The 27,315-nt window shown below is 40.8% G+C and overlaps 5 protein-coding genes across 5 annotated transcripts; all 5 read right to left on the bottom strand.

The window, feature by feature from the left end:
* Nucleotides 1–520: 520 nt before the first annotated feature.
* Nucleotides 521–4,697, bottom strand: LOC136277837 (guanylate cyclase 2G-like). Its single transcript, XM_066160576.1, has 7 exons — nt 4,647–4,697; nt 4,426–4,476; nt 3,776–3,950; nt 3,060–3,158; nt 2,545–2,636; nt 1,808–1,880; nt 521–573 (listed from the first exon to the last, which is right to left on the bottom strand). Exons 1-7 carry the CDS (start codon nt 4,695–4,697, stop codon nt 521–523), a joined length of 594 nt encoding a protein of 197 aa, XP_066016673.1.
* Nucleotides 4,698–6,121: 1,424 nt separating this feature from the next.
* Nucleotides 6,122–9,203, bottom strand: LOC136277898 (E3 ubiquitin-protein ligase TRIM71-like). The gene has a single exon (XM_066160727.1). The coding sequence runs from the start codon at nt 9,146–9,148 to the stop codon at nt 6,911–6,913; it is 2,238 nt and encodes a 745-aa protein (XP_066016824.1). The 5' UTR covers nt 9,149–9,203; the 3' UTR covers nt 6,122–6,910.
* Nucleotides 9,204–11,900: 2,697 nt separating this feature from the next.
* LOC131768401 (guanylate cyclase 2G-like) lies at nt 11,901–15,579 on the bottom strand. Its single transcript, XM_059084137.2, has 7 exons — nt 15,446–15,579; nt 14,999–15,122; nt 14,607–14,675; nt 13,957–14,131; nt 13,282–13,380; nt 12,744–12,835; nt 11,901–12,026 (listed from the first exon to the last, which is right to left on the bottom strand). The coding sequence occupies exons 1-7, from the start codon at nt 15,562–15,564 to the stop codon at nt 11,901–11,903; spliced, it is 804 nt and encodes a 267-aa protein (XP_058940120.2). The 5' UTR covers nt 15,565–15,579.
* Nucleotides 15,580–15,718: 139 nt separating this feature from the next.
* LOC131768389 (atrial natriuretic peptide receptor 1-like) lies at nt 15,719–23,951 on the bottom strand. Its single transcript, XM_066160575.1, has 14 exons — nt 23,831–23,951; nt 22,939–23,070; nt 22,717–22,815; nt 22,542–22,623; nt 22,012–22,159; nt 20,801–20,920; nt 20,279–20,356; nt 19,449–19,553; nt 18,831–18,902; nt 18,332–18,445; nt 17,704–17,869; nt 17,021–17,173; nt 16,220–16,391; nt 15,719–15,725 (listed from the first exon to the last, which is right to left on the bottom strand). Exons 1-14 carry the CDS (start codon nt 23,949–23,951, stop codon nt 15,719–15,721), a joined length of 1,569 nt encoding a protein of 522 aa, XP_066016672.1.
* Nucleotides 23,952–24,006: 55 nt separating this feature from the next.
* On the bottom strand, nt 24,007–26,504 carry LOC136277835 (atrial natriuretic peptide receptor 3-like). Its single transcript, XM_066160573.1, has 3 exons — nt 25,787–26,504; nt 24,775–25,076; nt 24,007–24,264 (listed from the first exon to the last, which is right to left on the bottom strand). The coding sequence occupies exons 1-3, from the start codon at nt 26,502–26,504 to the stop codon at nt 24,007–24,009; spliced, it is 1,278 nt and encodes a 425-aa protein (XP_066016670.1).
* Between the last annotated feature and the right edge of the window lie 811 nt (nt 26,505–27,315).

Here is a 27,315-nt window from a genome sequence, read left to right as displayed (position 1 = left end):
CAACAGATAGAATATTTTCCAGCAAAGGAATGCGGTATTTCAAGAACAAGGCCACCACTTTAGGTCTAAGCCTCCAGAAGGTTTTACAGTTTTATTGATATCGTTTTCACAAGCGCGACGTTCTGTGGTCAATGATAAGCAGTAGGCTTAGGTGATCAAACGTGAACTCATAACCTTGGTCAAGACCGTGTGTAAGGGAGCTAAAAATACACGACACGCGTGGTTCCTCGCGTGGCGTATCGCGTGATCTAATCAAACTTGTAGACCTCCGTGCCAACGCTTTTTTCTAGGATTTTTCTTTCGTATAGAGAATATCGTCGGTTAGAATGACCGAGAACAATATATGTGTTTCTTGATAGTTTGATCTAAGCTTTTCAGTGGCATCTTTAGATTCAAGTAGTTTGTCAAATTTATATGAGGCAAAAAATTTAATGATTAACCTCTAAAATACACAAAGCGGTTGGCATCTTACAATAATCGCACAAAGAACTAAAAAAGGCCATTTGATTTCACGGTTATGTTAGCTCGCATAATAGACGTATAAAGTCTCGAAGAGGGACTCAGATATCTCCTCCGGGGGTGTCGGGTAGGGGGTCTGTCAAAACTCTCCTTTCCTATCAACCAATAGGTTGTGATCAGACCCAGTCTCTAAAGAAAAACAACAAGTTCGGGCTGACTTCAGATTGTAGCACACACCCTTCTGCAGAAGTGACAAGTAACATCAAGTGTCGTTCCTGATAACTATCCCATTTGCTCTGCCTAAATAATTATCATAGTTTCCCTAAACTATCTCGTGGGAGAGTTCGTTTTGGCTTTTTCTTTACTTATACCTCGCATTTTGAGCGACAAAACATGTCCCTTTCGCTTTCCCAAGCAAAGGCGTTCAAATGCACGGCTGGAGGTACCACTAAGCGTTTACATGATCCAACAGGGCAGCGTGAACCAAAATCTCAATTTTTCTATTTCTCAGTCCATAAATGCTTTGTTTCCATTGTTACTAATAATTTTGACTTAAAAGATAATTTTATAATAATGATTTCACGACAACTTGTACCATCGGTGGAGGTTTTCTTGAAGTTTTGTGCTGTTTTGTAATGTGGTGTCACCGTGAACTAGGCAAGCATTGGTCATTTCCTTTAAGTGGTTTCTGAAAGATAGGAACTTCAGAAATGCAAACATTAAGATTTTATACGGCAGGTAATCAAAACATACTGATCAGGATTCGCTATAATTCGCTCAGTTGTGGAGCTTGCTACAAGAAACTAAAAAAGTTGACGCAGGAAAGTAATGCGGTATTTCAAAAACAAGGCTGCTATTTCAGCTCTAAGTAGCTTCTTTGAGAAGGTTTTATTGTTTTAATTACATAGTTTTTACAAGTGTAACGTTATACGATCAAACGTGAACCCAAAACTTATATCCAGGTAGGGTGGAGAGGGAGGAAGAAAGACACGGAACACGCTAAGCGTGGCGCCCCGCTTCGCGACCAGATCAAAATCGTAGGCCTTTCCGCCAAAGAAGGAAAGAATTTTCCTTACATGTAAAGAATATTTTCAGTAGGGAGAGCCGAGAAAATACGTTTCATGATAGTTTGCTCTAAGCTTAGCAGTGCCATCTTAAGATTCATGCCATTTGTCAAATTTCTATCAGGCAAGGAATTAAGTTTTATCTCTTAAATACACAAAGCATTTGGCATCTTACAATAATCGCAGAAAGAAAACTGAATAGGGTCATTTGATTTCTCGTCTCTTAGCTTGCATAACAGACGTCTAAAGTCTCAAAGAGCAGCTCAGATATCTCCTCGGGGGGGGGGGGGGGTCGGGCAGGGGTTTGTCAAAACCCTCCTTTCCTATCAGCCAATATGTTGTGACTAGACCCAGTCTCTGTAGAACACAATGAAACGAGGTTAAATCTAGTTAGTTTAAACTAATTTAAGAGTTTAGCACATCCCTTTTTACATTATTGAGGTATGACTGTTGATAATAATTACTCCACTTACGCTGCCGAAAAAGATTTCCCTAATTGATAATGTGATAATTTCCCTTTACACCCTCGTAAAAGTTTTCCTTTAGGGTTTGCCCTCTACATACTTTGCATTTGGAGCGATAAAAATATTTTTTTTTTCCGCATTTAGGGAACGTTCTATTGCAAGTACAATGCGTTCATTTGTCTTTATGAGTCCCGGAAACAAATTGATGTATTTAAGCTTCTTTTCAGCGCCGTTAAGTCATTGTACGGTCACTAACGTCTTCGAAAGAAACGCCATGAACAGCATGCGACCAGGCCGTCATTATTTTGATGCCTTGAGGAACGCAAGCCGGTAAGAGGTATGTAATTGTAAGTTGTCCGGTGCTGATTAGTGCCAGTTCCCTTGCAGAATTCTCACCGACCTCAAACTTTCTCGCGGGCGAAGAAACGCTCGTGCCACAACGCTGATAATAATAAGGGCCTGGTGACAAGCTACGCCAGGAAGATTCATGGATACTTAAGGATTATCTAATCGAATGCGCACATGCGCACAGCCTCTACAAAATGTTATTTTCTCACCTTAATCTGTGCCTGGCCTTTCTCCTGGAGATGATAGCCTCCAAGCTCCACCAATTTGGCGCGGAACTCTCGGCTGACGTGGATACGATGAGCTGACGAAGCAACAGAGGCCCTATAGTAAATTCTCAGGGTTTTATCAAGAACTCCTTTTTGAATTCTATGCTCTAACTTCTCCAATCGACAAATTTGTTTGAAAAGGAAATAGGAAAAAAAATTTTAGACACGTTATCTGACAACTAAATTGTATTACTGATTTAAATTCACATTTTCGATTTTATATGTTATAGTGGGGTTGGGAATTTATTTTCAACCAAAAAAGAAATCGGTTTTACGTTATTGTCTAGCCTCCACATTGTATGGAAACGTTTGGGCTTGGAAAAATATTTGCAAGCGAGCGTGCACATCTTAGCAGGCCTTCATACTTAGCTACCAGGCCTTTATATGGCTTTTCCCAAAATTCATTTCTTAGAAGTCAGCTATTTCTTTAAACCGAAGCTCGACAACAGAGCACTTACGAAAGCCACTGCTCACCATATTGGATGCGATATGAACAGTATGGCCGTACAGACAAAAACGGGGCATTATGACGCCAACTACACCAGCAACAACTGGACCTGAGGGTCAGTACAGCACAGAATATAAGAATACATTTCACTCATGGAACGGCTATGGAGCCTTTAAATCTTCTTCACAACGTTTACTTGAACATGGTTAACAACTGAACATTCTTATCAGCCAAGGCCTTGTAGCCTTGTTGCCCTAAGTGATAGGAGAGTTCTCTCACCTCCATCCTCAATTCGAATTTTTCTATTCCTTTGGAATAAAATGCTAATCAAGCGCATGTTTCCTTCTTCCTCTCCCCCCTCCCCCCTCCCACCCTCTCCCCCTGGATTTCGAAAAGTCCCCTTGGCGGTTTGTTTTTACCAGCTTATGTTCCTGTACCCGTTTAATTTATTCAAAGGACGGAAAACATCCGCTGGAAAAATCTCTATCAAGTATATTTTCGCTGTATAGCAACGTATCTGTTTGATAACGTTATCCGCCCTTTGAATTACTGGGCCTTTTATAAAAATAGCTACTGTGAGAGAGAAGTTCCTCGCCCAGGAACTCAACACGATGGTTTCGACGAAAGTTCTATCCTTGAAATTTTTATCCGGGGTCCTGTGGTTTTGCCTGTGCGGCCAGGTTACTGAGTAGTTTCAAAGATGGCGGCGATTATAGTTCAAGCTACCTGTGTGTATTCCAATTCTGAGTTGAAGCTGATGATCTGGAAGATGACGGACACGAAAGAAAAACATGTGACTTAGAAGCTCCAAAGCCATGCTCGCGATCGCTCCTGCGTGTTTGTTGCCGTTCAGCTTAGGACATCCGCTGACCACAACGTATGCATCACCGACAGTCTCGACCTGAAAAGAACGTTATTGCCACAAGGGTACTTGCCGAACAAATTGTTCCTCAGACCTTGCAAGAGGACGACCGCGTCAACTTTGGCAAAACTGCGATAAAAGAGTGCTAATCATGGAAAAAATTTTCAGATTTTCTCTTTGTTCAGCGCTTCTAAGAAAACGAATAACATCTTTCTTTACACAACAACCGCGTCCAAACTTTACCATCTCTATTTATAACTGAAATTTCCGACTCCAGCAGTTTGCAAGATGGATTTGACCTATGAGCCTCGTAATGGTGTGATTTACCAGAAGGCCTGGAGCTGATAAGAGCTTTGTCCCACACCAGGCTCTCACTTGACTCTGGCGTGCTCGTGCCTCTCCTGCTTTGTAACCAAGTTGAAGGTGTATTATTGTAAATTTTTTGTTTGATTCGTCTTAAGGAAAAATATGAAGGAGCGGAGTGCATGGCATTTCAAAAGCATTCAGCACTTACCTTGTAAACGTCAAATCGTGTGATCATCTCGTCAAAAGCGACGTTGTGAAACTGGTGGGAAGATCTTTCAAATCGCTACTTTCAGGCACTCTGCTAATAGCTTGACACTTCGGGCATCTGAAAGTGTCTCGACCATGGCTTGTTGTGTGTTTCAAACACTGCAGACAAAAGGTGTGTAGGCATGGAAGGTGCTTTGGATCGGTGTACACATTAGTACATACTGGGCAAGAAACCTCCTCGCGAAGATTGTGAAGCAACGTTTTGATGTCCATGTGTTTTTCACTAAGAACTGTACATACGCCTGATTAAATGACTTTTCTCGGAATTGAACTCGAGACAATGAGGCCGTGTGACTTTCTTATTTTAGCTATTCTGGGAAAAACTTATTTCTTTTGACAGCAGGGTTTTTGTATAAACCAATCACGAAACGTTATTTATCCTAAAACACCCAAATTACAATTTTGTCTTAGATTCATGGTTCAAAGGAATGTGAAGTGATTTTCACTCCGTTCTTTATTTGGCCGAAACATTTTACGATACACTTGAAGATATCGAAGATCACTCGAAAGAGACATTCATAAACTCATTCTGAGAATGAGAAGAGAAGAAGAGTAGATTTAGCAAAGGCCTAAAATAAATCAGCCTCATTAAGACAGTGAATAAAGATAACTTTAACCCTCTGACAGAAGTTTATTCATGCCTTGATGCACTAAGGAAATTTAAGACTGAGTATCTTCTGACACTGAAACTTGGCTTTGCGGTTTGTTTAAGAAGACTTATTTCTCATGAAGTGTTACTAAGCTGACATTTGTTATTAGTTCTCTTCATCACTTCTGAGAGTAGGAACTTTACGAATGCAAATTTCATTGAAGAGAATGAAGTGGGGCTTTGCATGTCAAGCAATCAGAGCACAAGGACAGGATTATATCCATGTTGCCCTTCCGAGCAGCTAGCCACAACTTAAACAGTGAACACAGAAACGTATGGTGCAATGTTTTTGAAATGAGCGGTTTCCTTTTTGGGTGGAAGCGTCATCCTGGATAAGTCTTTTTTTCTGTTTTATTCGCAGTGGATTTTCCAGTGCTACGGTCTTAAATAAAAGACGTTTTGTTATTGTGGAAACGGAATTAAGAATCGCGGAACACGCCTCGCGTGGCTCGTTGCGTGACCAGATCAAACTCGTAGACTCGCCCACCTTAGTGTCAATGCCCTCTCACAAGATTTACTTCAAAAGTAGCTAATTGTTGAAAGCTGACAAGATTGTTTATCGATAGTTTTCTCTCCTTTTCTTACTATCATACTGGTGTTTCATTTGGTAAAACATCAGTCATTATACGTTGTAATTAACGCTTGTAAAATCTCGTCTAACCTAACTTTGATTTCAAAATTTCGCGACAGCATTAAAAACCTCGAAGTGTTTACCTGGCACGTACTGATAGGAGAGGGATTAAGATGCTCTACGGGGAGATCCTTTATCCTCAAAAAAATACCCCTTTCATCTTGTGCACTGCGTTTGTTTCCTACCCTGACACTGTTATTTACGATTTCTAGCTTCCCTTTACCGTGTTTTTTCCTCTTCAAGCGAACTGATGGTGAAAAGCTCATCTCTCATGAATTATCAATAATTATCTTAAATCAGGGTCAAATCACCGAGCCAGCTCTGAGATAAATCATAACTTCTTTAATGACGCAAAAAGTCTCTACAAAAAATGATACATTAAGTCTGACGACCGTTGAAGAGTTTCGTCTATAACCAGCTGAAAGTTCTCAATAGTAGGTCGAAATTAGTTTTCTTCGATTCGAACTCTAGCTCTGTAAGTTTTCAGCTGAGCTGAAAATTTTCTAATGGGATCGTACGATTAGCACGGCTGTAAATCTGTGCACTACAATTTGAATATGCAAAAGACAATAATTGATAAACAAAAGTGATAAACAGGCATTAATGCATTACACTTTCATTTAACTACTGTGTAATATCATTTAAACAGGCACTTAAAGTGTAACCAATACTGACTAAGTGCTTCTCAATAATCTTTGCTTAAAGTTCGAAAATTTGAATTTCATTCAGACTAACAAAATGTACACCTTCACTTTCATTCCTAAGAACGCTGTTTGATGCAACAAAAATGGTTGATTTTTCTAGCCCTTTACCTTCTTTCTGTGATTGATTAATAGTCTTGTTTTGTCTCTTCCTATTTTTGCAAAACCGCCACTTAGTGTTCGGGTTGAAAGGAGACAGAATTTAAAATTTATTTCTGAATCACTATCTACCCCTCCTTCCTCTCCCCCCCTGTAAGTGATAACTACTTCCATCCAAGCTAATCAAAATTATTATCTGAATCATTGTTCATTTTAAGTTTAAAAATAACAAAGAAGGTCATTTAGAGAATCAACAGGAGTTACATTGTTATTCATTCGAATATTGATCTCTAAATTATGTATCGTTTGATTTTTGTGTGGCACAAAACTCCACATGTGAATAAGTCTATTCCATCACCTGTATACGGTTGTTAGAAGAGTCAGACACAACAATTTGGCCATTTCTAAGAACTGCTACGGAGGTTGGATAATTAAACTCTCCTATATTGCCACCCTTTGTTCCAGACTTGCCGAGAAACTTTCCATTCAGCTCAAATACTTGTAATCTGTGATTACCTGCATCACAGACCATCAAGAGACCTGATTTGTTTACGAACAAACTTCTGGGACAATTTAACTCCCCGTCCCCTCCACCGTTCTTTCCAAACTTGTATTGAAAGTTTCCTTTCCTGTCAAACACTTTGATACAACCTTCACTATAGTCTGACACTATGATATATCCTTCATATTGAATACAGTGGATAGGTGTGATGAAAGAGCCCTGCTCTCCTATCTTCATTAAAAAATTGCCACTAAGAGAAAATATCTTAATCAGTCTGTTACCTGAATCAGCGACAATGATATTCCCATCACTGTCTGCCGATAAACTACGGGGATTTTTGAGCTGACTATCAAGGCTTCCTCTCCCACCAAAGGTTCCCACGTACTCACCCATCCCACTGAAGATCTGGATTCTATTGTTCCCAGAGTCTGCCACGAAAATATTTCCATTATTATGGTATGTTATTCCGATAGGAGATTGAAATTCTCCTTCTTTGTTACCATGGCCACCAAACGATCTTAAGTAATTTCCTTCACTATTGAAAATTTGGACTCTGTGGTTGTTATGATCAGTTACAGCTATCTCATCTCTAGCATTAACTGCTACCCCCCAAGGAAAGCTAAACATTCCTTCAGACGAGCCCTTTTTTCCGAAAGAAAGAACAGGTTTAAACTGAAATGGTGTTACCTGTACAGTGAAAGGACTGTCCCCAATATGTTGCCCATTTACCTTTACAGTCACTCGACATTTTCCTAGATCTCTGGGACAATATCTGACCTGATAGAGTCCATCTTTACAGTCATTTATTTGTATTTCTGACGTGCATTCTCGTCCTTGTTCGTCCCTGATCTCAACCGTTACATGGTCACGTTCATCATAACACTGTCTTCCTTCGGTGTCCTTTGTTGTCAAGGTAAAGTGAGCTTCACGGAGAGCAATTCCTTCCTGCAGTCCTTTGCCTTCAATAACACACTGACTTGCTTTTGTTGGTTTTTTCAAAGTTCCAATGTCTTCGGATTTGACAGTGACGAATAACTTTTGATTTTCAACGAAGAAAAAATGAGCCACAAGGTCCAGGTCACGGTTGGTTGGTTCCATTTGATCAACTTTTTTAAAAATAACGTCTAATGATTTTTTCAGTTGAACGATTTCAGCGTTTGTACTTCGGGTATAAAGTTTCTCAGCCTTCTCCAAGGACGATTTTATGGCCGTCATTTGACGCTCGATCTCGGTCTTTCGCCTTGTTATGCTTTCAATCGACTTGCTTGTTTCATTCTCCACCTCTGCCAATATGTTTTTCTTGTTTGCTTCAATGACTGCAGTTAAATTGTCAACAAATGTTTGAATCTCTCTCTTCACATCTTCGCCTTGTTGTATCAGTGTGGCACATTCTTCATCGAGCTGTCTCATGGCATTCATCTTTGCTTGTAAATTGTGTCGCTGTTTTTCAATAAAAGATTTCATTTCAGTCCTTTGTCTCTCCGCTTCTTCTTTGATTAACTTCATATTATGACCTCCATGATCCAATGTGACACATATTTGGCAAACTGGCGTTTCACAGTCTTTGCAAAAATACTTTAGCTCTTCTTTGTTATGATCTTCCTTAGGACAGAAAACCGGTCGTTTCATCACATCTTCATAGTCCTTGTCTTGAAAGTCTTTGAGCGCTAGAACACGATGATCTTTATTGCTGCGAATGATGTTGTGTCCAATGATGCACTCGTCACACCAAAACACGCAACAATGAAAACAATAGGAACTCTCGGCGCTTTTCTTGTCGCAATTTCCACATCGTACTTGGCTGGTTTTGCACTCTTTAATTGCTAGCACATCAATCAAGCCGTTCAGATAAAAGCTGGTAGGAAGATCTTTCAAATCGCCACTATCAGGCACTCTGCTAATAGCTTGACACTTCGGGCATCTGATTGTGTCTCGGCCATGGCTTGTTCTGTGCCAGTGTTTCAAGCACTGCAGACAAAACGTGTGTAGACATGGAAGGTGCTTTGGATCAGTGTACACGTTAGTACACACTGGGCACGAAACTTCCTCACGAAGATTGTGAAGCAACGTTTTGATATCCATGTGCTTTTCACTAAGAACTGAACATACGCTCGAGCATATCAGCTTTTCTCGGAATTGAAATCGAAACAATGATTCCTTGTGACTTTTTTTTTGTAGCTATTCTTGGAATCAATTATTTGTTATGACAGCAGGGTTTGTGTATAAACCAATCAGAAAACTTTCTGAAGACAAGAAACACTTTAATCGAGGATTCCTTGGATTCCTGGCTCTCTGAAATGTGAAAACTGACTCGCCCGATGTTGTTCGGCTCGAAGATGTCACTAAAAACGAGGAGATCACTGGAAGGAGACAACGAATGGACATTTCACAAAGGAGGATTTTGAAGAGTCTGCAGGAGCACCCTTCTTGGAAAGTTTTCTCTGTCCTTTGTTGACCGTAGATTTGATTGTGCTACGGTCTTAAATAAAATATATTTTTAAACCTGGATCTACAGCATAATAAGAGAAAGAACCTTGGTAAACACACATCTCGCATGGCCCCACGCGTGACCTGATCAGACTCGCAAACACCCATCTCGCATGGCTCCTTGCGTGACCTGATCAGACTCGCACACACCCACCTCGCATGGCTCCTTGCGTGACCTTATCAGACTCGCACACACCCACCTCGCATGGTTCTACGCGTGACCTGATCAGACTTGCACACACCCACCAAGCGTGACGTCGCACATCCAACATTGCAGCACGCTAAGAGTTCCTCTTTCAAAACAGGCAATAATCCTTTTCGATTTTTTTTCTCTCACTAAATACTTCTTTTTCAATCGTGCCCACGATTTTTAACTTTTAAGATCATTTTTTGATAAGTTAACGATAACTTGTTTCACCAGTTAAGGTCTCTTACAAAGTTTATTCACAATGAAATACTTCTAACATTCCCCTTTAAAAGGCTGAAAACTGCCAAAGAAAATTTGTATGAAGGAGGCTTAGGATATTTTGTACTGCAGGCAATCAGATCACACTGATCAGGATTCGCTTTATTGATTTCTCCCGGTTGTAAAGTTTGCTACAACAGATGGAGTGTATTCCAGCAAAGGAATGCGGTATTTCAAGGACAAGACCACCACTTTAGGTCTAAGCTTCCAGAAGGTTTTACAGTTTTATTGACATCGCTTTCACAAGCGCGACGTTCTGCGGTCAATGATAAGCAGAAGGCTTCGGTGATCAAACGTGAACTCATAACCTAGGTCCAGACCAGGTGTAAGGGAGCTAGAAATACACGACACGCGTGCTTCCTCGCGTGGCGTATTGCGTGACCTAATCAAACTTGTAGACCTCCGTGCCAACGCCTTTTTCTAGGATTTTCTTTCGTATAGAGAATATCGTCGGTTAGAATGACCGAGAACAATATAGGTGTTCCTCGATAGTTTGATCTAAGCTTTTCAGTGGCATCTTAAGATTCAAGTAGTTTGTCAAATTTATATGAGGTAAAAAATTTAATGATTAACCTCTAAAATACACCAAGCGGTTGGCATCTTACGATAATCGCACAAAGAACTAAAAAAGGCCATTTGATTTCACGGTTGTGTTAGCTCGCATAATAGACGTATAAAGTCTCGAAGAGGGACTCAGATATCTCCTCCCGGGGTGTCGGGCAGGGGGTCTGTCAAAACCCTCCTTTCCTATCAACCCATAGGTTGTGATCAGACCCAGTCTCTGTAGAAAAACAACAAGTTCGGGCTGACTTCAGATTGTAGCACACACCCTTCTGCAGAAGTGACGAGTAACATCAAGTGTCGTTCCTGATAACTGTCCCATTTGCTCTGCCTAAATAATTATCATAGTTTCCCCTAAACTATCTCGTGGGAGAGTTCGTTTTGGCTTTTTCTGTACTTATACCTCGCATTTTGAGCGACAAAACATGTCCCTTTCGCTTTCCCAAGCAAAGGCGTCCAAATGCACAACTGGAGGTATCACCAAGCGTTTACACGATTCAACAGGGCGGCATAAACCAAAATCCCAATTTTTCCATTTCTCAGTCCATAAACGCATTGTTTCCATTGTTACCAACAATTTTTACTTAAAAGATCATTTTTGATGATTTCACGACAACTTGTACCATTGGTGGAGGTTTTCTTGAAGTTATTTTGCTATTTTGTAATGTGGTGTCACCATGTACTAGGCAGGCATTGGTCGTTTCCTTTCAGTGGATTCTGAAAGGTAGGAACTTCACAAATGGAAACACTGAGATTTTATACGGCAGGTAATCAGAACATACTGATCAGGATTCCCTATAATTCGCTCGGTTGTGGAGCTTGCTGCATGAAACTAAAAAAAGTTGACTCAGGAGAGTAATGCGGTGTTTCAAAAACAAGGCTACTATTTCAGCTCTAAGCAGCTTCTTTGAGAAGGTTTTATTGGTTTAATTACATAGTTTTTACAAGTGTGATGTTATACGATCAAACGTGAACCCAAAACTTATATCCGGGTAGGGTGAAGAGGGAGGAAGAAAGACACGGAACACGCTAAGCGTGGCGCCCCGCCTCGCGACTAGATCAAAATCGTAGGCCTTTCCACCAATGCCCTCTTGAAGAATTTCCGTTACTTGTAAAGAATATTTTCAGTTAGAACAGCCGAGAAAATATGTTTCTTGATAGTTTGCTCCAAGCTGAGCAGTGCCATCTTAAGATTTATGTCATTTGTTAAATTTCTATCAGGCAAGGAATTAATGTTTATCTCTTAAATACACAAGGCAATTGGCATCTTACAATAATCGCAGAGAGAAAACTGAATAGGTTCATTTGATTTCTCAGCTCTTAGCTTGCATAATAGACGTCTAAAGTCTCAAAGAGTGGCTCAGATATCTCCTCAGGGGGGTCGGGCAGGGGTTTGTCAAAACCCTCCTTCCCTATCAGCCAATATGTTGTGACTAGACCCAGTCTCTGTAGAACACAATGAAACGAGGTTAAATCTAGTTAATTTAAACTAATTTAAGAGTTCAGCACATCCCTTTTTACATTATTAAGTTATGATTGTTGATATTAACTACTAACTACTCCACTTACGCTGCCGAAAAAGATTTCTCTAATCGATAATGTGATAATTTCCCTTAACGCCCTCGTAAGAGTTTTCCTTTAGAGTTTGCTTTCTACATACTTTGCATTTGGAGCGATAAAAATATTTCTTTTCTCCGCACTAAGGGAACGTTCCTGTAAGTACAAGTACAATGCGTTCATTTGTCTTTATGAGTCCAGGAAACAAATTGATGTATTTAAGCTTCTTTTCAGCGCCGTTAAGTCATTGTACGATCACCAACGTCTTCGAAAGAAACGCCATGAACAGCATGTGACCAGGCCGTCATTATTAGCCCTTCAGTACGAGCGAAAAATTTTGATGCCTTGAGGTCCTTGAGCAACGCGAGCCTGTAAGAGGTCTGTTATTGTAAGTTGTCTGGTGCTGATTAGTGTTAGTTCCCTTGCAGAATTCTCACTGACCTCAAACTTTCTCGCGGGCGAAGAAACGCTCGTGCCACAACGCTGATAATAATAAGGGCCTGGTGACAAGCTACGCCAGGAAGATTCAGGGATACTTAAGGATTATCTAATCGAATGCGCACATGCACACATGCGCACAGCCTCTACAAAATGTTATTTTCTCACCTTAATCTGTGCCTGGCCTTTCTCCTGGAGATGATAGCCTCCAAGCTCCACTAATTTGGCGCGGGACTCTCGGCTGACGTGGATACGATGAGCTGGCGAAGCAACAGAGGCCTCATAATAAATCCTCAGGGTTTTATCAAGAACTCCTTTATGAATTCTGTGCTCTACCTTCCCCAATCGACAAATTTGTTTGAAAAGGAAATCGGAAAAAAATTTTAGACAGGTTATCTGACAACTAAATTGTATTACTGATTTAAATTCACATTTTCGATTTTATATGTTAGAGTGGGGTTGGGGATTTATTTTCAACCAAAAAAGAAATCGTTTTTACGCTATTGACCAGCCCTCACATTGTTTGGAAATGTTTGGGCTTTGAAAAATACTTGCAAGCGAGTGCGCACATCTTAGCAGGCCTTCATACTTAGCTAACAGGCTTTATACTTAGCTACCAGGCCTTTATAGCTGTTAGGTCTTCATTCGTAGCACAAATCAAAGTCAGTTATTCTTTGAAAATAAAGCAGGACAACAGAGCACTTACGAAAGCCACTGCTCTCCATCTTCGATGCGATATGAACAGTATGGCCGTACAGACAAAAACGGGGCATTGTGACGCCAACTACACCAGCAACAACAGGACCTGAGGGTCAGTACAGCACAATATATAAGAATAAATTACACTTATGGAACGGCTATGGAGCCTTTAAATCTTCTTCACAACGTTTCCTTGAACATGGTTGACAACAGAACATTCTTATCAGTCAAGGCCTTGTAGCCTTGTTGCCCTAACTGATAAGAGAGTTCTCTAACCTCCATCCTTAATTCGAATTTTCTATTCCTTTGGAATAAAATGCTAATCAAGCGCATATTTCCTTCTTCCCCTCCCCCCCCCCTCCCCCTGGATTTCGAAAAGTCACCTTGAGGGTTTGTTTTTACCAGCTTATGTTCCTGTACCCGTTTAATTTATTCAAAGGACGGAAAACACCATCCGCTGGAAAAATCTCTATCCAGTAGATTTTCGCTGTATAGCAATGTATCTGTTCGATGACGTTATCCGCCCTTTGAATAACTGGGCCTTGTATAAAAATAGCTACTGTGAGGGAGTAGTCGACGAAAGTTCAATCCTTGAACTTTTTATCCGGGGTCCTGTGGTTTTGCCTGTACGGCCAGGTTACTGAGTAGTTTCAAAGATGGCGGCGATCATAGTACAAGTTACCTGTGTGTATTCCAATTCTGAGTTGAAGCTGATGATCTGGAAGATGACGGACACGAAAGAAAAACATGTGACTTAGAAGCTCCAAAGCCATGCTCGCGATCTCTCCAGCGTGTTTGTTGCCGTTCAACTTGGGACATCCGCTAACCACGACGTATGCATCACCGACAGTCTCGACCTGAAAGGAACGTTATTGTCACAAGGGTTCTTGCCGAACAAATTGGTCCTCAGACCTTGCAAGGGAACGATCGCGTCAACTTTAGCAAAACTGTAATAAAATAGTGCTAATCATAGAGAAAATTTTCAGATTTTCCCTTTGTTCAGCGCTCCTAAGAAAATGAATAACATCTTTCTTTACACAACGAGCGCGTTCAAACTTTACCATCTCCATTTATAATTGAAATTTCTGACTCCAGCAGTTTGCAAGATGGATTTGAACTACGAGCCTCGTAATGGTGGGATTTACCAGAAGGCCTGGAGCTAATAACAGCTTTGTCTCACCCCAGGCTTTCACTTGACTCTGGCGTGCTCGTGCCTCTCCTGCTTTGTAACCAAGTTGAAGGTGTATAATTGTAATTTTTTTGTTTGTTTCGTCTTAAAGAAAAATATGAAGGAGCGGAGTACATGGCATTTCAAAAGCATTCAGCACTTACCTTGTAAACTTCAAATCGTGTGATTATCTCGTCAAAAGCGACGTTGAGATCGTTCAGGAAATCTACAATCTGCATTCGAAGGAGGACATGGTAGATGATAAGCTTCATTATTATATGGCAAGAAGGGCTTGGGGTAAATCTGGGCGTTCTAATTGGTTGTTACTAGGTTGGTATTTTGCCTTACGGACTGTTTCCACGAAACATCACGTACTGCCACGACCTCGAGCCAATATTACCCACTGCGACCCTTATACTCGTTGAGTAAGAAGTTATTTTCAATTTCATTGCCAAGATTGGCTTGCCAAAGAAAATTTTTTTCCAGACTGATTGCACGAGTGTAATTTTAGCTTAACTCAGCGTAGTTAGTATACACTGCTCATCGTTTTTTATACCTCTAGTGGTTTGCTGAGAGACGCCAGCTTAGTGAATCCCACAACGTCACTAAAGAATATGGTGACTTCTTCAAACTCCTGAGCTTGGACTGAGCTGCGTGTCTTCAATTGTTCGGCGACCATCCTACAGACAGAGAGCAATGGTAAATTGAACTATTTTAGGGGAAGGAACCACTAGTATGCACTGACCAAAATCCTTCACGCCTTTTTTGGTCTTGTTCGTCGCCTACGCTACGCGAAAGCGAGGCTGGAAACCACTGAATAAAGAAATCAATTTGAGCAGCATGTATATATTTCAATACCTTTCATTTGCACAGTTTAATCTAAAATAAATCCAACCAAAGGCCAGTTATGACAATAATATACAGCCTGGTAATATATATAACAATAACATGACAAAGATCAGTAGAAGCTCCAACTCCGATAAGTGCGTAAATTCCAACTTACGGTGGAAGAAGACGATTAAGCAGCTTCTCGGTTCGTTCTTTCTCCTCGTTTAGTTGTCTTGTTCGCTCGTCCACAAGTCGCTCCAAGTGATTGGCGTGCTTTTCCATCATAGACACCATATTTTCTGCAATGTTTGATCCCCTGAACAATGCAGAGGAAATTAGTAAGTACTAAAATTAGTTCGCTTTGTGCGAAATGATGGAATAAATTTAACAGCCTATCGCACAAACAAAAATTATTTTTAAGTGCCACGTTGTAATGATGATGATTATATTAGGGACTGTGATGAAAAGTAATGATAATTAAACTGAGTGGAGTGAAATTTGGTCCTAAATCATACGCGTGATTTCAAAATCGAACGGGCGCGCAGCGCGAGTTTCATATTTCGAATCACAAAAATTATTTCATACCAAAATTTCACGACACGAAATTCAATTACCACTTTATTGCATTTATTTTTAAATTGTTTAACTCGATTTTCTAATAAAATTAATTCAGAGTTTCGAAAACAGATAAAGTTTTAAGAACAAAAGTTGCAAAATTTGAGACATGATAGCTTCTTTGTCTCTCATTACCTGTAATGTGATTGGTTACTTTATACACGCTTTGAAATCTGATTTGTTGCTTTCTATTTTCTATAGAAAAGATGCCATTTGAAGCAAAACAAGTGGAATAAGGGAATAAATCATTCTACTGTAAGCCAATCAGATTGCAAGGTTTACTAATAATTTCAATGAGCATGTAATATTGATAAATATACTTAAATAATTATACCTGCCGCTAATCTTCTTGAGGCGATCTACGATGCGAAAAAAATGCGGCCTTTCTTCGGGATCATCACTCCAACAGTCGACCATCAAATCAACGAACTCGGGCCTCACTTCCACCGAGGTCAGGTCTGGGCGGAATGGAGGGTCGTCATGCCCCATGATACGATGGATAATTTCTGTATTACAAAAGGAACAAAAAAAAATTCCTCAATACAAATGGAAAATAGTTTGTGTCCAGTATGACACGATGTTTCATCTCAGCCAAGGAAATCATCAGAGTTTCCTAGTTGGGAATCGCATTCAAAGACTCTTACAATGTTCTTTGTTCGTTGTCTCTTTGTGCATAAATGTAGCTTGTTAACACGCGGTTGGGAATCATTCTCCGATAAAGGGCCAGATTTCTATCATCAGCGAATTTTCTTAACAATTCCAAAAGTATCTGATGATTCTAAACGACCAGCCACGAACTTTTTCTCACAGAAATAAAAAGAAAATAAATAAATACACAGTATGTGTGATTTGTAAGAATGACTGTCTTTCCTCGGTAAGGAATTATCCAGCTAAAGAGGTGAATTCTCTCTCTGTAAGGCTGAGAGGATTGTTAAGGGAAATCCACTGCACAAAAAACATGTAAACTCGAATGTGTTCTTTTGCGCCGGCGTGCGCTGTTAATTCAACAGCGGTATCCTCTCATCCACAAAGGTGAGGTTTATGTAAGGCAAGGACTGGAGTCCTCACAAAGATGATTGATTTTAATCGGAGCCGTATCTCTGACTATATCGTTTTGAAAAGCCGTTTAATGTACCTTTAGGTCCAAGAGGACAATCAATGAAGGGTTTTGAGCGAGTAGCAATTTCCTGTAAGATAATTCCATAACTGTAGACGTCAGCTTTCTGTGACAAGCCTTCTCTCTCCACCTTGCTTAGATTTATGTGTTCTGGTGCTGTCCATAACAGATCTGTAAAAGAAAATGAAGAGATGAGTATGCCGTCAATAAGTATGCCAAAAGCACTGACAGATCAACGCGAAATAGAGCAAGGGAAATGAAAGTGAGATTGGTCTGATCGATAGACTCTCTGGTTTCATGTTTTCATTCCAGGAACTATTGGATGTTTTACACCAACTGAGTGCCTGACACAGGCTTAGCAACATTATTTTTAAAGAAAGATGCTGATTGTTTTGTCGCTCTTTTGGGGCATAGAAATAAATCTGAATCCTCATGAGGAATCGAACCACATACCCTCGCTCCAGTCCACCACTATGGAGCTACAGAGAATTCTGGAGTGAGTGATGCCTCCTTATATGGGTTATTTCTCATATCTTGTTTTATTTCTGTTCGTAGGCCAAGCATGGACAGTAACGTTTATCTCAAGCTTTGCAGTTAGAATTTATGAATTGTAAACTCTCGACTGGTGATCTCAGCTGGGAAAAGCAACGCCCTCATTCAGACATGTGCAAAGAATCAGGTGTATTTTTCTGCTTCTTTACCTGCGTACATCTTTGTTACATCACAGTCCACTTTATCCTCGCCTTCCTTAAAGTCATGCAGTCCCCAGTCTGTAATGCTCACCACCCAGTGGCTGTCAATCATACAGTTCCATGAGGCGAGGTTACCATGAAGTTTGACTGGACTGTTATGTAAATATTTCATACCCTGGAGGTCGGGTAAAATGAAAGATTTAGGTATAAAACAGCCGTCTTGAGATCCAGGAAGCGGTCAGACGTGAATTAATTGCTGGATAAGTAATGAAACACGAAAAAACCACAGGGGGGCTAGCTTACGAGCAAGCCCTCGTTAGCTGTAATTTGGAATTATCAACTGAGTTGATAACGTAAACTGGCCACCGTTAAGAATTTCAAAGCTGACGTTTCGAGCGTTAGCCTTTCGTCAGAGCCAATGACGAAGGACTAACTCTCGAAAAGTCTTGTTATACTGTCCCATCCACGCAGCAAAACAGTTTCATTAGAAACTTAACCCCTTTTCTTAGTACTGGTGTTTCGGCACCAGCGTTTTTCCGTCCCTTAGGAAAGTGTGAGGCCTCGAAAAACGCAAGTCGATAAGAGGTCTGCTAGGGTTCTATCACAGGTAATTACTAGTGCCAGACCCCCGTCTAACCTCTCCGCGACTCGTCTTTATTCTTTCCCGGGGCGGATAGTGAGGGCGTGCTCGCAGGCTTAGAGGAGGCAAATAACTGAGCTCGAATGCTCGAAGAAGCGTTGTAGATGACGTCTAAAGGGAGAAATAACTAGTGAGATGCGCTTTGAAACATGTATCTAATGGAAGGCAAGAGAAAAGTATCGAGCTAAAAAGCAGCTCGCGAAAAATTTTTCACTAGTGTCCAAAGTAAGAAAATATCTACCCGGTTTCGAGTACAGAATTGATTTGTAGCTTACGCCAATTGCACGGAACTATTCATCCGATGTAGAGCGCGAGCAAAAATGAAAAAGTCAGCAGCTGCTCTAAAGAAGAGGGAAACCTGTGGCTAATGACAAGTGTGGGAGAACAGGGTTACCATGAAAAAGGTGGAAAGGTGATGGAAAGTGGGGACATTTTTAATTCAGTAGCGGCAACAAACTTTAAGATGTGAGTGACCACAAAAACAGTTTTCACTTACTGCTGCAATGTCGATGGACATAGATAACTTGAAAGCGTAGTCTATCTTGTATTCATCATTCGCAAGTACATCCTACAGACAAACGATACAAGAGCGAGAATAGCAAATGGCGAAATTTGAGTGCCTGCGTGAATAGATCTTTCACGAGAGATGAGATAATGGTGTGAGTGGTTTAAACCCTTTAACTTCTAGGTGTGATTAGTATCTAATTTCTCCTTACGACATTACCCCTGAATTGAACGTTAAGGGCACAAGAATAAAGGAAATGATCACCAAGTAAAGAATCTCTTTGTTGTGAAACAAATTTTACTTATCAGCACCTTAGGGAACGTATAGAGAACAGTATGGAGAATATGCATACTGATGCTAGGGTGTAAAGGGTTAACAAGCCACAGAGTTAAATAAAGTAAAATCAATGCAATTCTAGATTACTCTCGACAATCGATTGAAAATCGTTCAAGAAGAAAATGTGAATACGGAACATACTGAAAAATTTATGCAGGCGCGAGGTGCATCTTGGGTCCCTCTATGTGTAGGGTGGTTGCCTCTCCACCAGATGACACAAAAAGATGTTTCAACAAACTCGCGTAAAAACTCGCGTACAAACGAGTTACAAACCTGTAGGCTTCCTTTCTTGCAGTAGGACCACACAAGAAGGATGTTTGGTGACTCAATGCACGCCCCAATGAATGGGTTGAGATTCTCGTGACTCAAATCTCGTACCTTTAAGAAGGAAAAAGCAGGAAATGTGGTCGTGGTTGTAAGTATACCTACATGTAGCTGATGCCGAAAGAAATGAAACGTCTGAACGTTTCTAATTACGAAAAAAAAAACAGCATGAAACTTAAAGTTTACCCGAGATCTAAGATTTTAGCACTATAACTCCCAAGAGTGACCATGGCATAATTTCTCCTTACAATATCAATGCAGTGTAAAGCAGACAAGTGATGAGAATGAGGAAAATATCAGTTAGGGAATAGTTAAGTGATCCAATATCGAATTCTCTAAACTAACATGGTAGACAGTAAGGAGAATTACCAATGAGATCTTGGGAGAGAACGATTAATAAGCGCTCAGCTAACTTAGAGAAATGAAACATTGAAAAGCGCAAACACCCTCGCAGAGAAAAATAAAATCGCACATTGATGCGTATTCTGTTTTGCTCATTGTCCTTGGAAAATTCAAAAAACGTTGCGGCTAAAAGTGAGAGAGGAAATTTCATATCTAATTTTCATATTGTCAGCCTATGAGTTTCATTGGCAACTGGCAAAATTTTTGTTTCTCGTTTCGAAAGAAAAGACACAAGAGACATCAGCAGTTTACTAATTATCTCACAATCTGTGTTAATGTAAGGATGGACATTCCATTCTTTCCCTCCCCTCATTAGTTTAAGTAGCTTTCCCTCCCTCCCCCTCTGGATCACTACCATGCCATTACTGTTACAATACCTGTTTTAGTTCTATCAAAACGTCTCTTGTCAGTTGAACGCTTCTTTTCCTGAGTCGTTTGATAACTACCGTTTGCGTCTGAAATAAAATGCAAATGAATAAAGGGGTAAGTTTCTAAAGAAACTGTGGTGCTGCGTCGGTGGGAGAGTATAGCAGGTAATTTAGTGTTAACAACTGGGTTGAAATCGTAAATTAGCCACCGTAAAGGGTAAAAAAGCTGACTTTTCGAGCGTTAGCCCTTTCAATCGCTCCAATCGCTCTGACGAAGGGCTAACGCTCGAAACGTCAGCTTTTTTACCCTTTACGGTGGCTAATTTACGTTTTCAACCCAGTTGTTAACACTAAATTACCTGAAATAAAATGCAGTTCGTTTAGTGTGGCTCTATTTCGTGTTAGGCTCCCGGAAGGTGGAAATGGGTGGAAAGACGGACACGAAAACCGGCAGAAGTGAAATAAAAATTAAAGAAAACAGAGCCGTTTCCGTAAATACACAAGCGCACATAAGTCAGCACTAACACTAACATGATACTCTCCAATAGTCGTGCCCGCGTACTCTGCTTTATCTTCTAAATCCGATATTGCGGAAGAATTCTCATTATTTCGGCTCACGTGGGTTGGGTTGGCGCTAGATGAGGCTGCAGTCTGGAGTAAAGGTATAACGAGAAATAATCAGTTTAATCTGTAAATATCAAGCGCGGGAAACGTGTAGCCTTCACAAAGCGCAGGAAAGCAGGTAGACTCGACCAAGCGCTGACGCTCATGCGCACTTTACAAAGCGCGGGAAAACAGCACTTTGGGTTAGAAATGCAGCTAGTGTCTAGCGCTGGAACAAATTCAGGCTGTGTCAAGCACGAGAAAACACATCACCTCAGCGAGGTCTTAATGAAAGAAACTTTGGCCCTCAATATCATCAACAAGTAATCGTTTATTTCCTTGTAAAATTAAGGATTAATATCACTGTGTTTCAGAAGTTGCATAAATTTCCCGAATCGCGCTGCAACACGCATGATATTAATGCCTAATTTTACTCGGCCCCATCTGATTATTTATTCTTATTTCCTTCCTAAGAAAAAACCTATTTCCCTCAATTCGTAATTTACGCCGCGTTGGTTTGAAATATCATAGTTAACATGGGCGTTATTTTTCTGTAATGAAGAAGCTCTAGAAAAACATGTCATATTTCCAAAACATATCGCTGGCTGGAGTGTGTGTAGAATATTGTAGAACATACTTCATAGCCTAAGGGTTCATATTTTACAACTTCCAGTGCATGAAAAAAGAGTAAAATAGGTTACTAAAATGAAGTGGTAAGCGGTGAGTACGCAACCATTGACTCTAAAACTATTTGAACAAGCTTGGAACCACCGCATCATGCAGCCTTTTGGTTAGAAATGCAGCTAGTGTCTAACGCTGGAATAAATTCAATCTTTGTCAAGCACGAGAAAACACTTCACCTCAGCGAGGCGCGGAAAGACATGAAGCGCGTGCATAGCTCTGGAAACGTACAGTCATTGCAAAGCGCTGGAAAAGGTGTACGCTGCTTCCGTATTAAGTGCGCAAACTGAGCACAGAACCAGGAAAAGGACACAAAAAGAGTGGAGGGTATGCAGCCTTCCCCTCAATAGCGAAAGGTAAGTCTGTGACCTCACTGAAGTGTGACTGCAGAAGTAAATTCAAAACAATTTTATAACACCTGATGGATTTTGACAAACATGTGCTTCCTGCCATCTTACCTGGTTAGGCATGATGAAATTATTAAACCAGAACGGTAACATGCCCTGGGGTTTAGGCTTCTGTTTAACGTTTTCTTTCATTTTGAGGTCTTCAAAGCGGATTTTCCACGTCATATTTTCAGCCAAATCTGCCTCATAACGAAGCTTCCTATATCAAAACAGGAAAATACAACTGAATCCTTAAATCTTAAGCTTCTTAGGACCAACGTGCTCATGTTAACACGGTTTGAGACTCTCAAGGTGGAATCTCGGTGGTATCTCAGCAAAGCATTGTGCCCAAGGACTCGACCAAAGTTCAAGACATCCAGGGAAAATTTTTCAGAGAAACCTAAATGACACCAGTCTACGCCCGGGACGTTTAAGTTGTCCGATCTCGAGATAACGGCACTAAATTGAAAGTCATGGAAAATATCTTTCGTCCTCTCGAGCGCGTTGGGAAAGAAACATTTGCTAACTTTTTAATTTTGAGGGAGAATAAGACAACCTGTGGTTAAAGCTTGAGAGATCTAGCTAGAAAACCTGTTGATTACCTGATAATTATGAAGAACATGAAAGCTAACACCACCACCCCAGAGATAGAGGCACCTATCACCGCATTTACGATACGTGCAGCTAGAAAAGCAATCAGAACAATTCATTAGACTTCACGATCACAAATTTTACATGATGTCGATTTGAATGGCAAAGAAAGAACGAAATTTTTACTTTTCTTTTCTTCCTCCAAACACAGCTCCCTATCCCATCCGCACCTCGGTTTGTCTGATGGAGGTCTGGTCCGACCCCCGGCCCAGATCACGCTCACATCTGCAAAGCAGTAACGTAGACACGGTGATAATTCTACAAAAATGATGCCGCCTGAATTCTCCTTACATTTTAAGCGACAACCTTCCAAGGACGTTGGGAGAATTCCGAGGCAAAGGTACCAACCTCTGAGATTAAAGCCTCCAGTTTTGTGACTGTAATCAGCGATGTTCTGAAAGCTTCCATTCACGTAATACTTGAGCGAGTAGTCGGGTTCTCTGTCACCGGAACTGTCTATACGCACTATTCCGGAAGCCCCTGGGAGAAAAGAAACAATCTCCGTCAGTTCCCACCCTTCTCCTACCCCTCACCCTTTCTTTTTACTCTCTATTACCCCGCAACGGAACTGATGGACGCCTAACAACCACCATTGTGGCTGGGGTCAAAGCAATTATTCCTTGGGGCTAGTGTAATTATTCCCTAGGGTCAGAGCAATTTTTCCATGGGGTCCGAAAAATTATTCCCTGGGGTCAGCGCAATTATTCCCTGGGGTCAGAGTAATTATGCCCTGGGGTCAGATGAATTATTCCGGCATAATTTAGGGTATAATACCATAGTCAAAGCATCGAGCGTAATGCCGGCATAATAACTACTCTTCTTAAAACTTCCCTTAACCTTCCGCAAGAGATAAACTCTTTAGCCTGTGCAATGTCAGTAGGGAGCCCTCTTTTCTTGTTCGCATTTAGAAGGAACTTGATTCAGTAAAATGTTATGTTCTGAACTTTGTAAGTCTGTTATCCCTAGCAATTTTCACCAGTTGGTGGTAGAAATGGGGGGGGGGGGGGGGGGTCGTGGTAGGGGGGGTGAGGGTGAGGGGCGGGGAGATAGGGAACCGAGAGGGTGTTTAACGCTATCATTTTGAATCACTCAATTGAGCATAATTTTCGGCATAATGCCATGTTTTCAGCAGTGACTCTCAAAAGCATAATCTGCTCTCAAATCTTCGAACTTAATTTATCTGACACTTATTATGACAGCCTCCTTCTTATACCCGTCTTCTAGTCTTCCGTTTCTGTACCCAATGATAGACAGACAGACAGCCAAACAGACAAAACGGTGTAAAAAGAGACTTTCAGAATAACTGATATACACATGCGATGGACAAACATGACAGAAGGACAGACAGTCACTGACTCCATTTCGGTGAAGTTACGTTTCTCGTTTTAAAACCATCCTCGCTATTGCTCAAGGCACCTACAAGTTTTCAAATTCCAGCTGTCCAGTTTCTTCAGGCACCCCTTGCACCTGATCGATATGTATCTCATCAACAACAAAAGACGCATATTTAGACCCTCTTCCAAATGATCTCATACTACCTTCGAATTCTCGATTCAGCATTCTGTTCACGATCGCCCTTCCGTCCTTTTTACTCCCTCCAGCGGCAAGAGTTTCATTGAGCGCGTTCGCATAAAGATAAATGGCGTCATAGATGGCTCCAGCGTAAACTTCCACCTGTCCATAAGAAACAAATATACAATGGCGTCATACTGATATTGAGAACACCCCAAAATTTTTTACTATCATTGGATCCCTTCCTTGGTTACCCCCCCCCCCCCCGGTCCTATTTGTCATTCTTAACAAAAGGGTTTGAATTCAACCCTTGTAACCTCATTTGTCCTGTCCACGCTAACAGACATAAGAAACAGTCGACAGGAAACCGAAAGAAACCATAAACTGAAAAAAGAAACTTGGCCACCAGAGTTTTATTTTGTGCAAAAATAATTTATTTGAAAATTCCACGAGGAATTCACTCGATTCGTTAAAAAAAAGTTACTTTCTCGGAACCGGTTGTTATTCATCGCTATAGTCCTCCCTTAATACTTTGTTAGGGATTACTGACCCTCCCCTCAGTTCCCCCTGAAAACCGTGTGGTCCTCCCCCTCCAAAGAATTCTCCAAACCTCCCTACCCCCCCCCCCCCGCGCGATAACTAATGAAGAGTTCCTTCGACCAGCTTAATTACCTGCTCACTGTCATCCAACTTTATGTAAAAAGGAGATGCGTTCATTTTTGCCCGTACTCTTTCTTTAAACGACTGCCATAAGGGTGTGGTCGGTTCGCGCACGTGGATACTCAGAATTCCTCGAAACGCCAAGGCCGCCTCCGCGTCACGGCCATCGTTTCCCATAAAGGTGTTATTTCCAACAGTGGCGGATGGCAAAAGGTTTACAGTTAGAAACGCAAAGTCGCCGTTCAACATGCCGAGGTCGAGTGCGTTCAGCATAATCGCACGCATGTCGCCACCATAGCATAACATGACAAATACTAAAACAAAACACAGAGAGAGTAAAAACAAGTGCGCATGCGTGAAGCTACTGGGGTAAGCCTGTATCTGGGTATCGAAGCGATAGCTTAAATGTCATGCGCAGACACTACCTCAAATTGTTCAAGCTGAAGTCGAAACGGACGACAAATCTACAGCCAATTGATGTTTAAAAGCTGAAAATGTTACTGGTTAAGGAAATTTTTAAAATACTGTCCAGGCTAACTAATCAAACTTTGGGAAGGAAAAAGTTTGGTTGGATAACAAAATCAATTTTCCTGAGCTAAATAACATTCTGAATAAAGGTGATAATTTTTTAAAGAAAAGTGTCGGTGTGATGTTTTACAAGATAATTTGGTTCTATCAACAGAGTTGATAATGTAAATTGGCCACTGTAAAAAGTTTTTGAGCCTGACATTTCAAGACTTGCCAAAAATTGTAACCTTATTTAAAGTTTACGATAAAGTAATTCAAGCTATGAACTGATGATACAATACCAAATATTTCATAAATAAATTACTTTACGATAATTTGTTACATAATTAGTAATACGACCTTCATGTTCTACGGTTCAAAGATTCTAGAGCTTGCTTTTTCAAATCAGCCACACGTTACGCACTCGGCCAGTTTGACATTACTCGCTTTACTGCGCCATGAACTGTGTTCCATCCAGTTCTATTAAAATTTCTCATTCATTTCTGCGTCCACTTACTTCGCGCCGTTTCCTTGGCGTGTAACAGCGTGCTTTTGAACTCCTCTCTTTCTGTCACCAAAACATGCCCTGGACTAAGAGTGTGTAAGTATCTAATCTCGATGTCGTTCTCCAGAAAGTCTTTCATCAAGCCCGACATAGCCAGTTGCCATATACTCTCGGTCGATGCCAAAATTCCGATGCTCTTCCATTTGAAATAGCGAAATACCGACAGAAACAATTTTCCCATTTTTGAGAAAGATCCAACAGTTCGCGCAAACGTCTGGTAAATGCTTTTCTCTGATAGCGTTGGCGACTCACATCCCCAGGAAACCATCGGAAGATTCCACGAGGAGGCTAAAATCGCGGCCGGTCCGCAGATGATATCACATCCATCTCCAATGATGGCGTCAACACCTGCGATTCGGAATTCCACTGCTTGATTCAGACCTTCCGCAGCTAGACACATAGAGTCGTTCCACAGAAAAGTCATGTTATAGCCAGGTAATAGTGTTTGGTCTTCATTTATCCGATCAACAGCAATGGTTATGGCGGAGGCTGAAGTTTTTCCGATTGGCCAGTAACCAGTCATGGGAAGTAACACTCCAATTTTGACCTCCTTCTCGTTGTCCGTAATCGCTTGATTTTCATCGTGACGGTGGCCTGTCACCGTGTCGACGAAAAGGGAGATCGAAGCAATAAGGAAAAAGACTAGCTTTCTGCCACAAGGAACACTCATGACTCTCTCTGACCGAGAAATAACATGGAATTTGTCTTAATAGCTTTTTTTCATTTTTAAATTACCATACATTGAGCATTATTTCTCATCCAATGGTAAAAAACAAATCGAATGTAGGGACACTCTCTCTTTGATTGACCGAACTCAATGACGTCATGGTTTTAATTGATTGCCTGCCAGCCTGAGAGGATTCGTATTCTGAAAAGACTCAAAGAAATGCCGCCTTCATCGTTTAGAATTTCCCCATCACGATCCACTTTGTAGACGTTTTCGCTGAAATTTAGCTGTTACGTTTTGAGAACAAAAACCAAATCAAAGAAAACACAAAAAACATGACAGAGAGCTTTAAATCCAAAACTGTCTCATGCACAGCCAAACAAAAACAAAGAAAATACCCCCCCCCCAAAAAAAAAAAACAAACATAAAATAAAAACCAAACAAAAAGCCCTTAGTGCAATGTGTTACCCTTTGACCCCTATAGTGACTTGCATCTAATTCGCCTTTCAGTATCACCCTTGAAACATCGAGGTTAGGAAAACACAGAAAATGATCACAAGCTTCAAAAGCTCTTAATTTTTAAACAAATTCTCCTTGTCATTACCATAGGAAATTTATTGAGGGTACTATAGATAATATGCATCCGAATATAAGGGTGTACAGGGTTAAATACAAATCAATACAAGTCAGCACTGGCGGCTTTCATAATCTTTGTCAAACCAGCTCCAGTCCCTACATACGAAGGTGACTGTAACATAATTAAATACCCGAACATATCCGACTTGTGCACGAAGATTTACGAGTGCTCCGATAA

The sequence above is a fragment of the Pocillopora verrucosa genome, chromosome 13, assembly GCF_036669915.1.
Source record: "Pocillopora verrucosa isolate sample1 chromosome 13, ASM3666991v2, whole genome shotgun sequence".
Taxonomy (NCBI): Eukaryota; Metazoa; Cnidaria; class Anthozoa; order Scleractinia; family Pocilloporidae; genus Pocillopora; species Pocillopora verrucosa.
The sequence above is the reverse complement of the archived record's forward strand: the minus strand, read 5'-3'. Positions and strand labels throughout refer to the sequence as shown.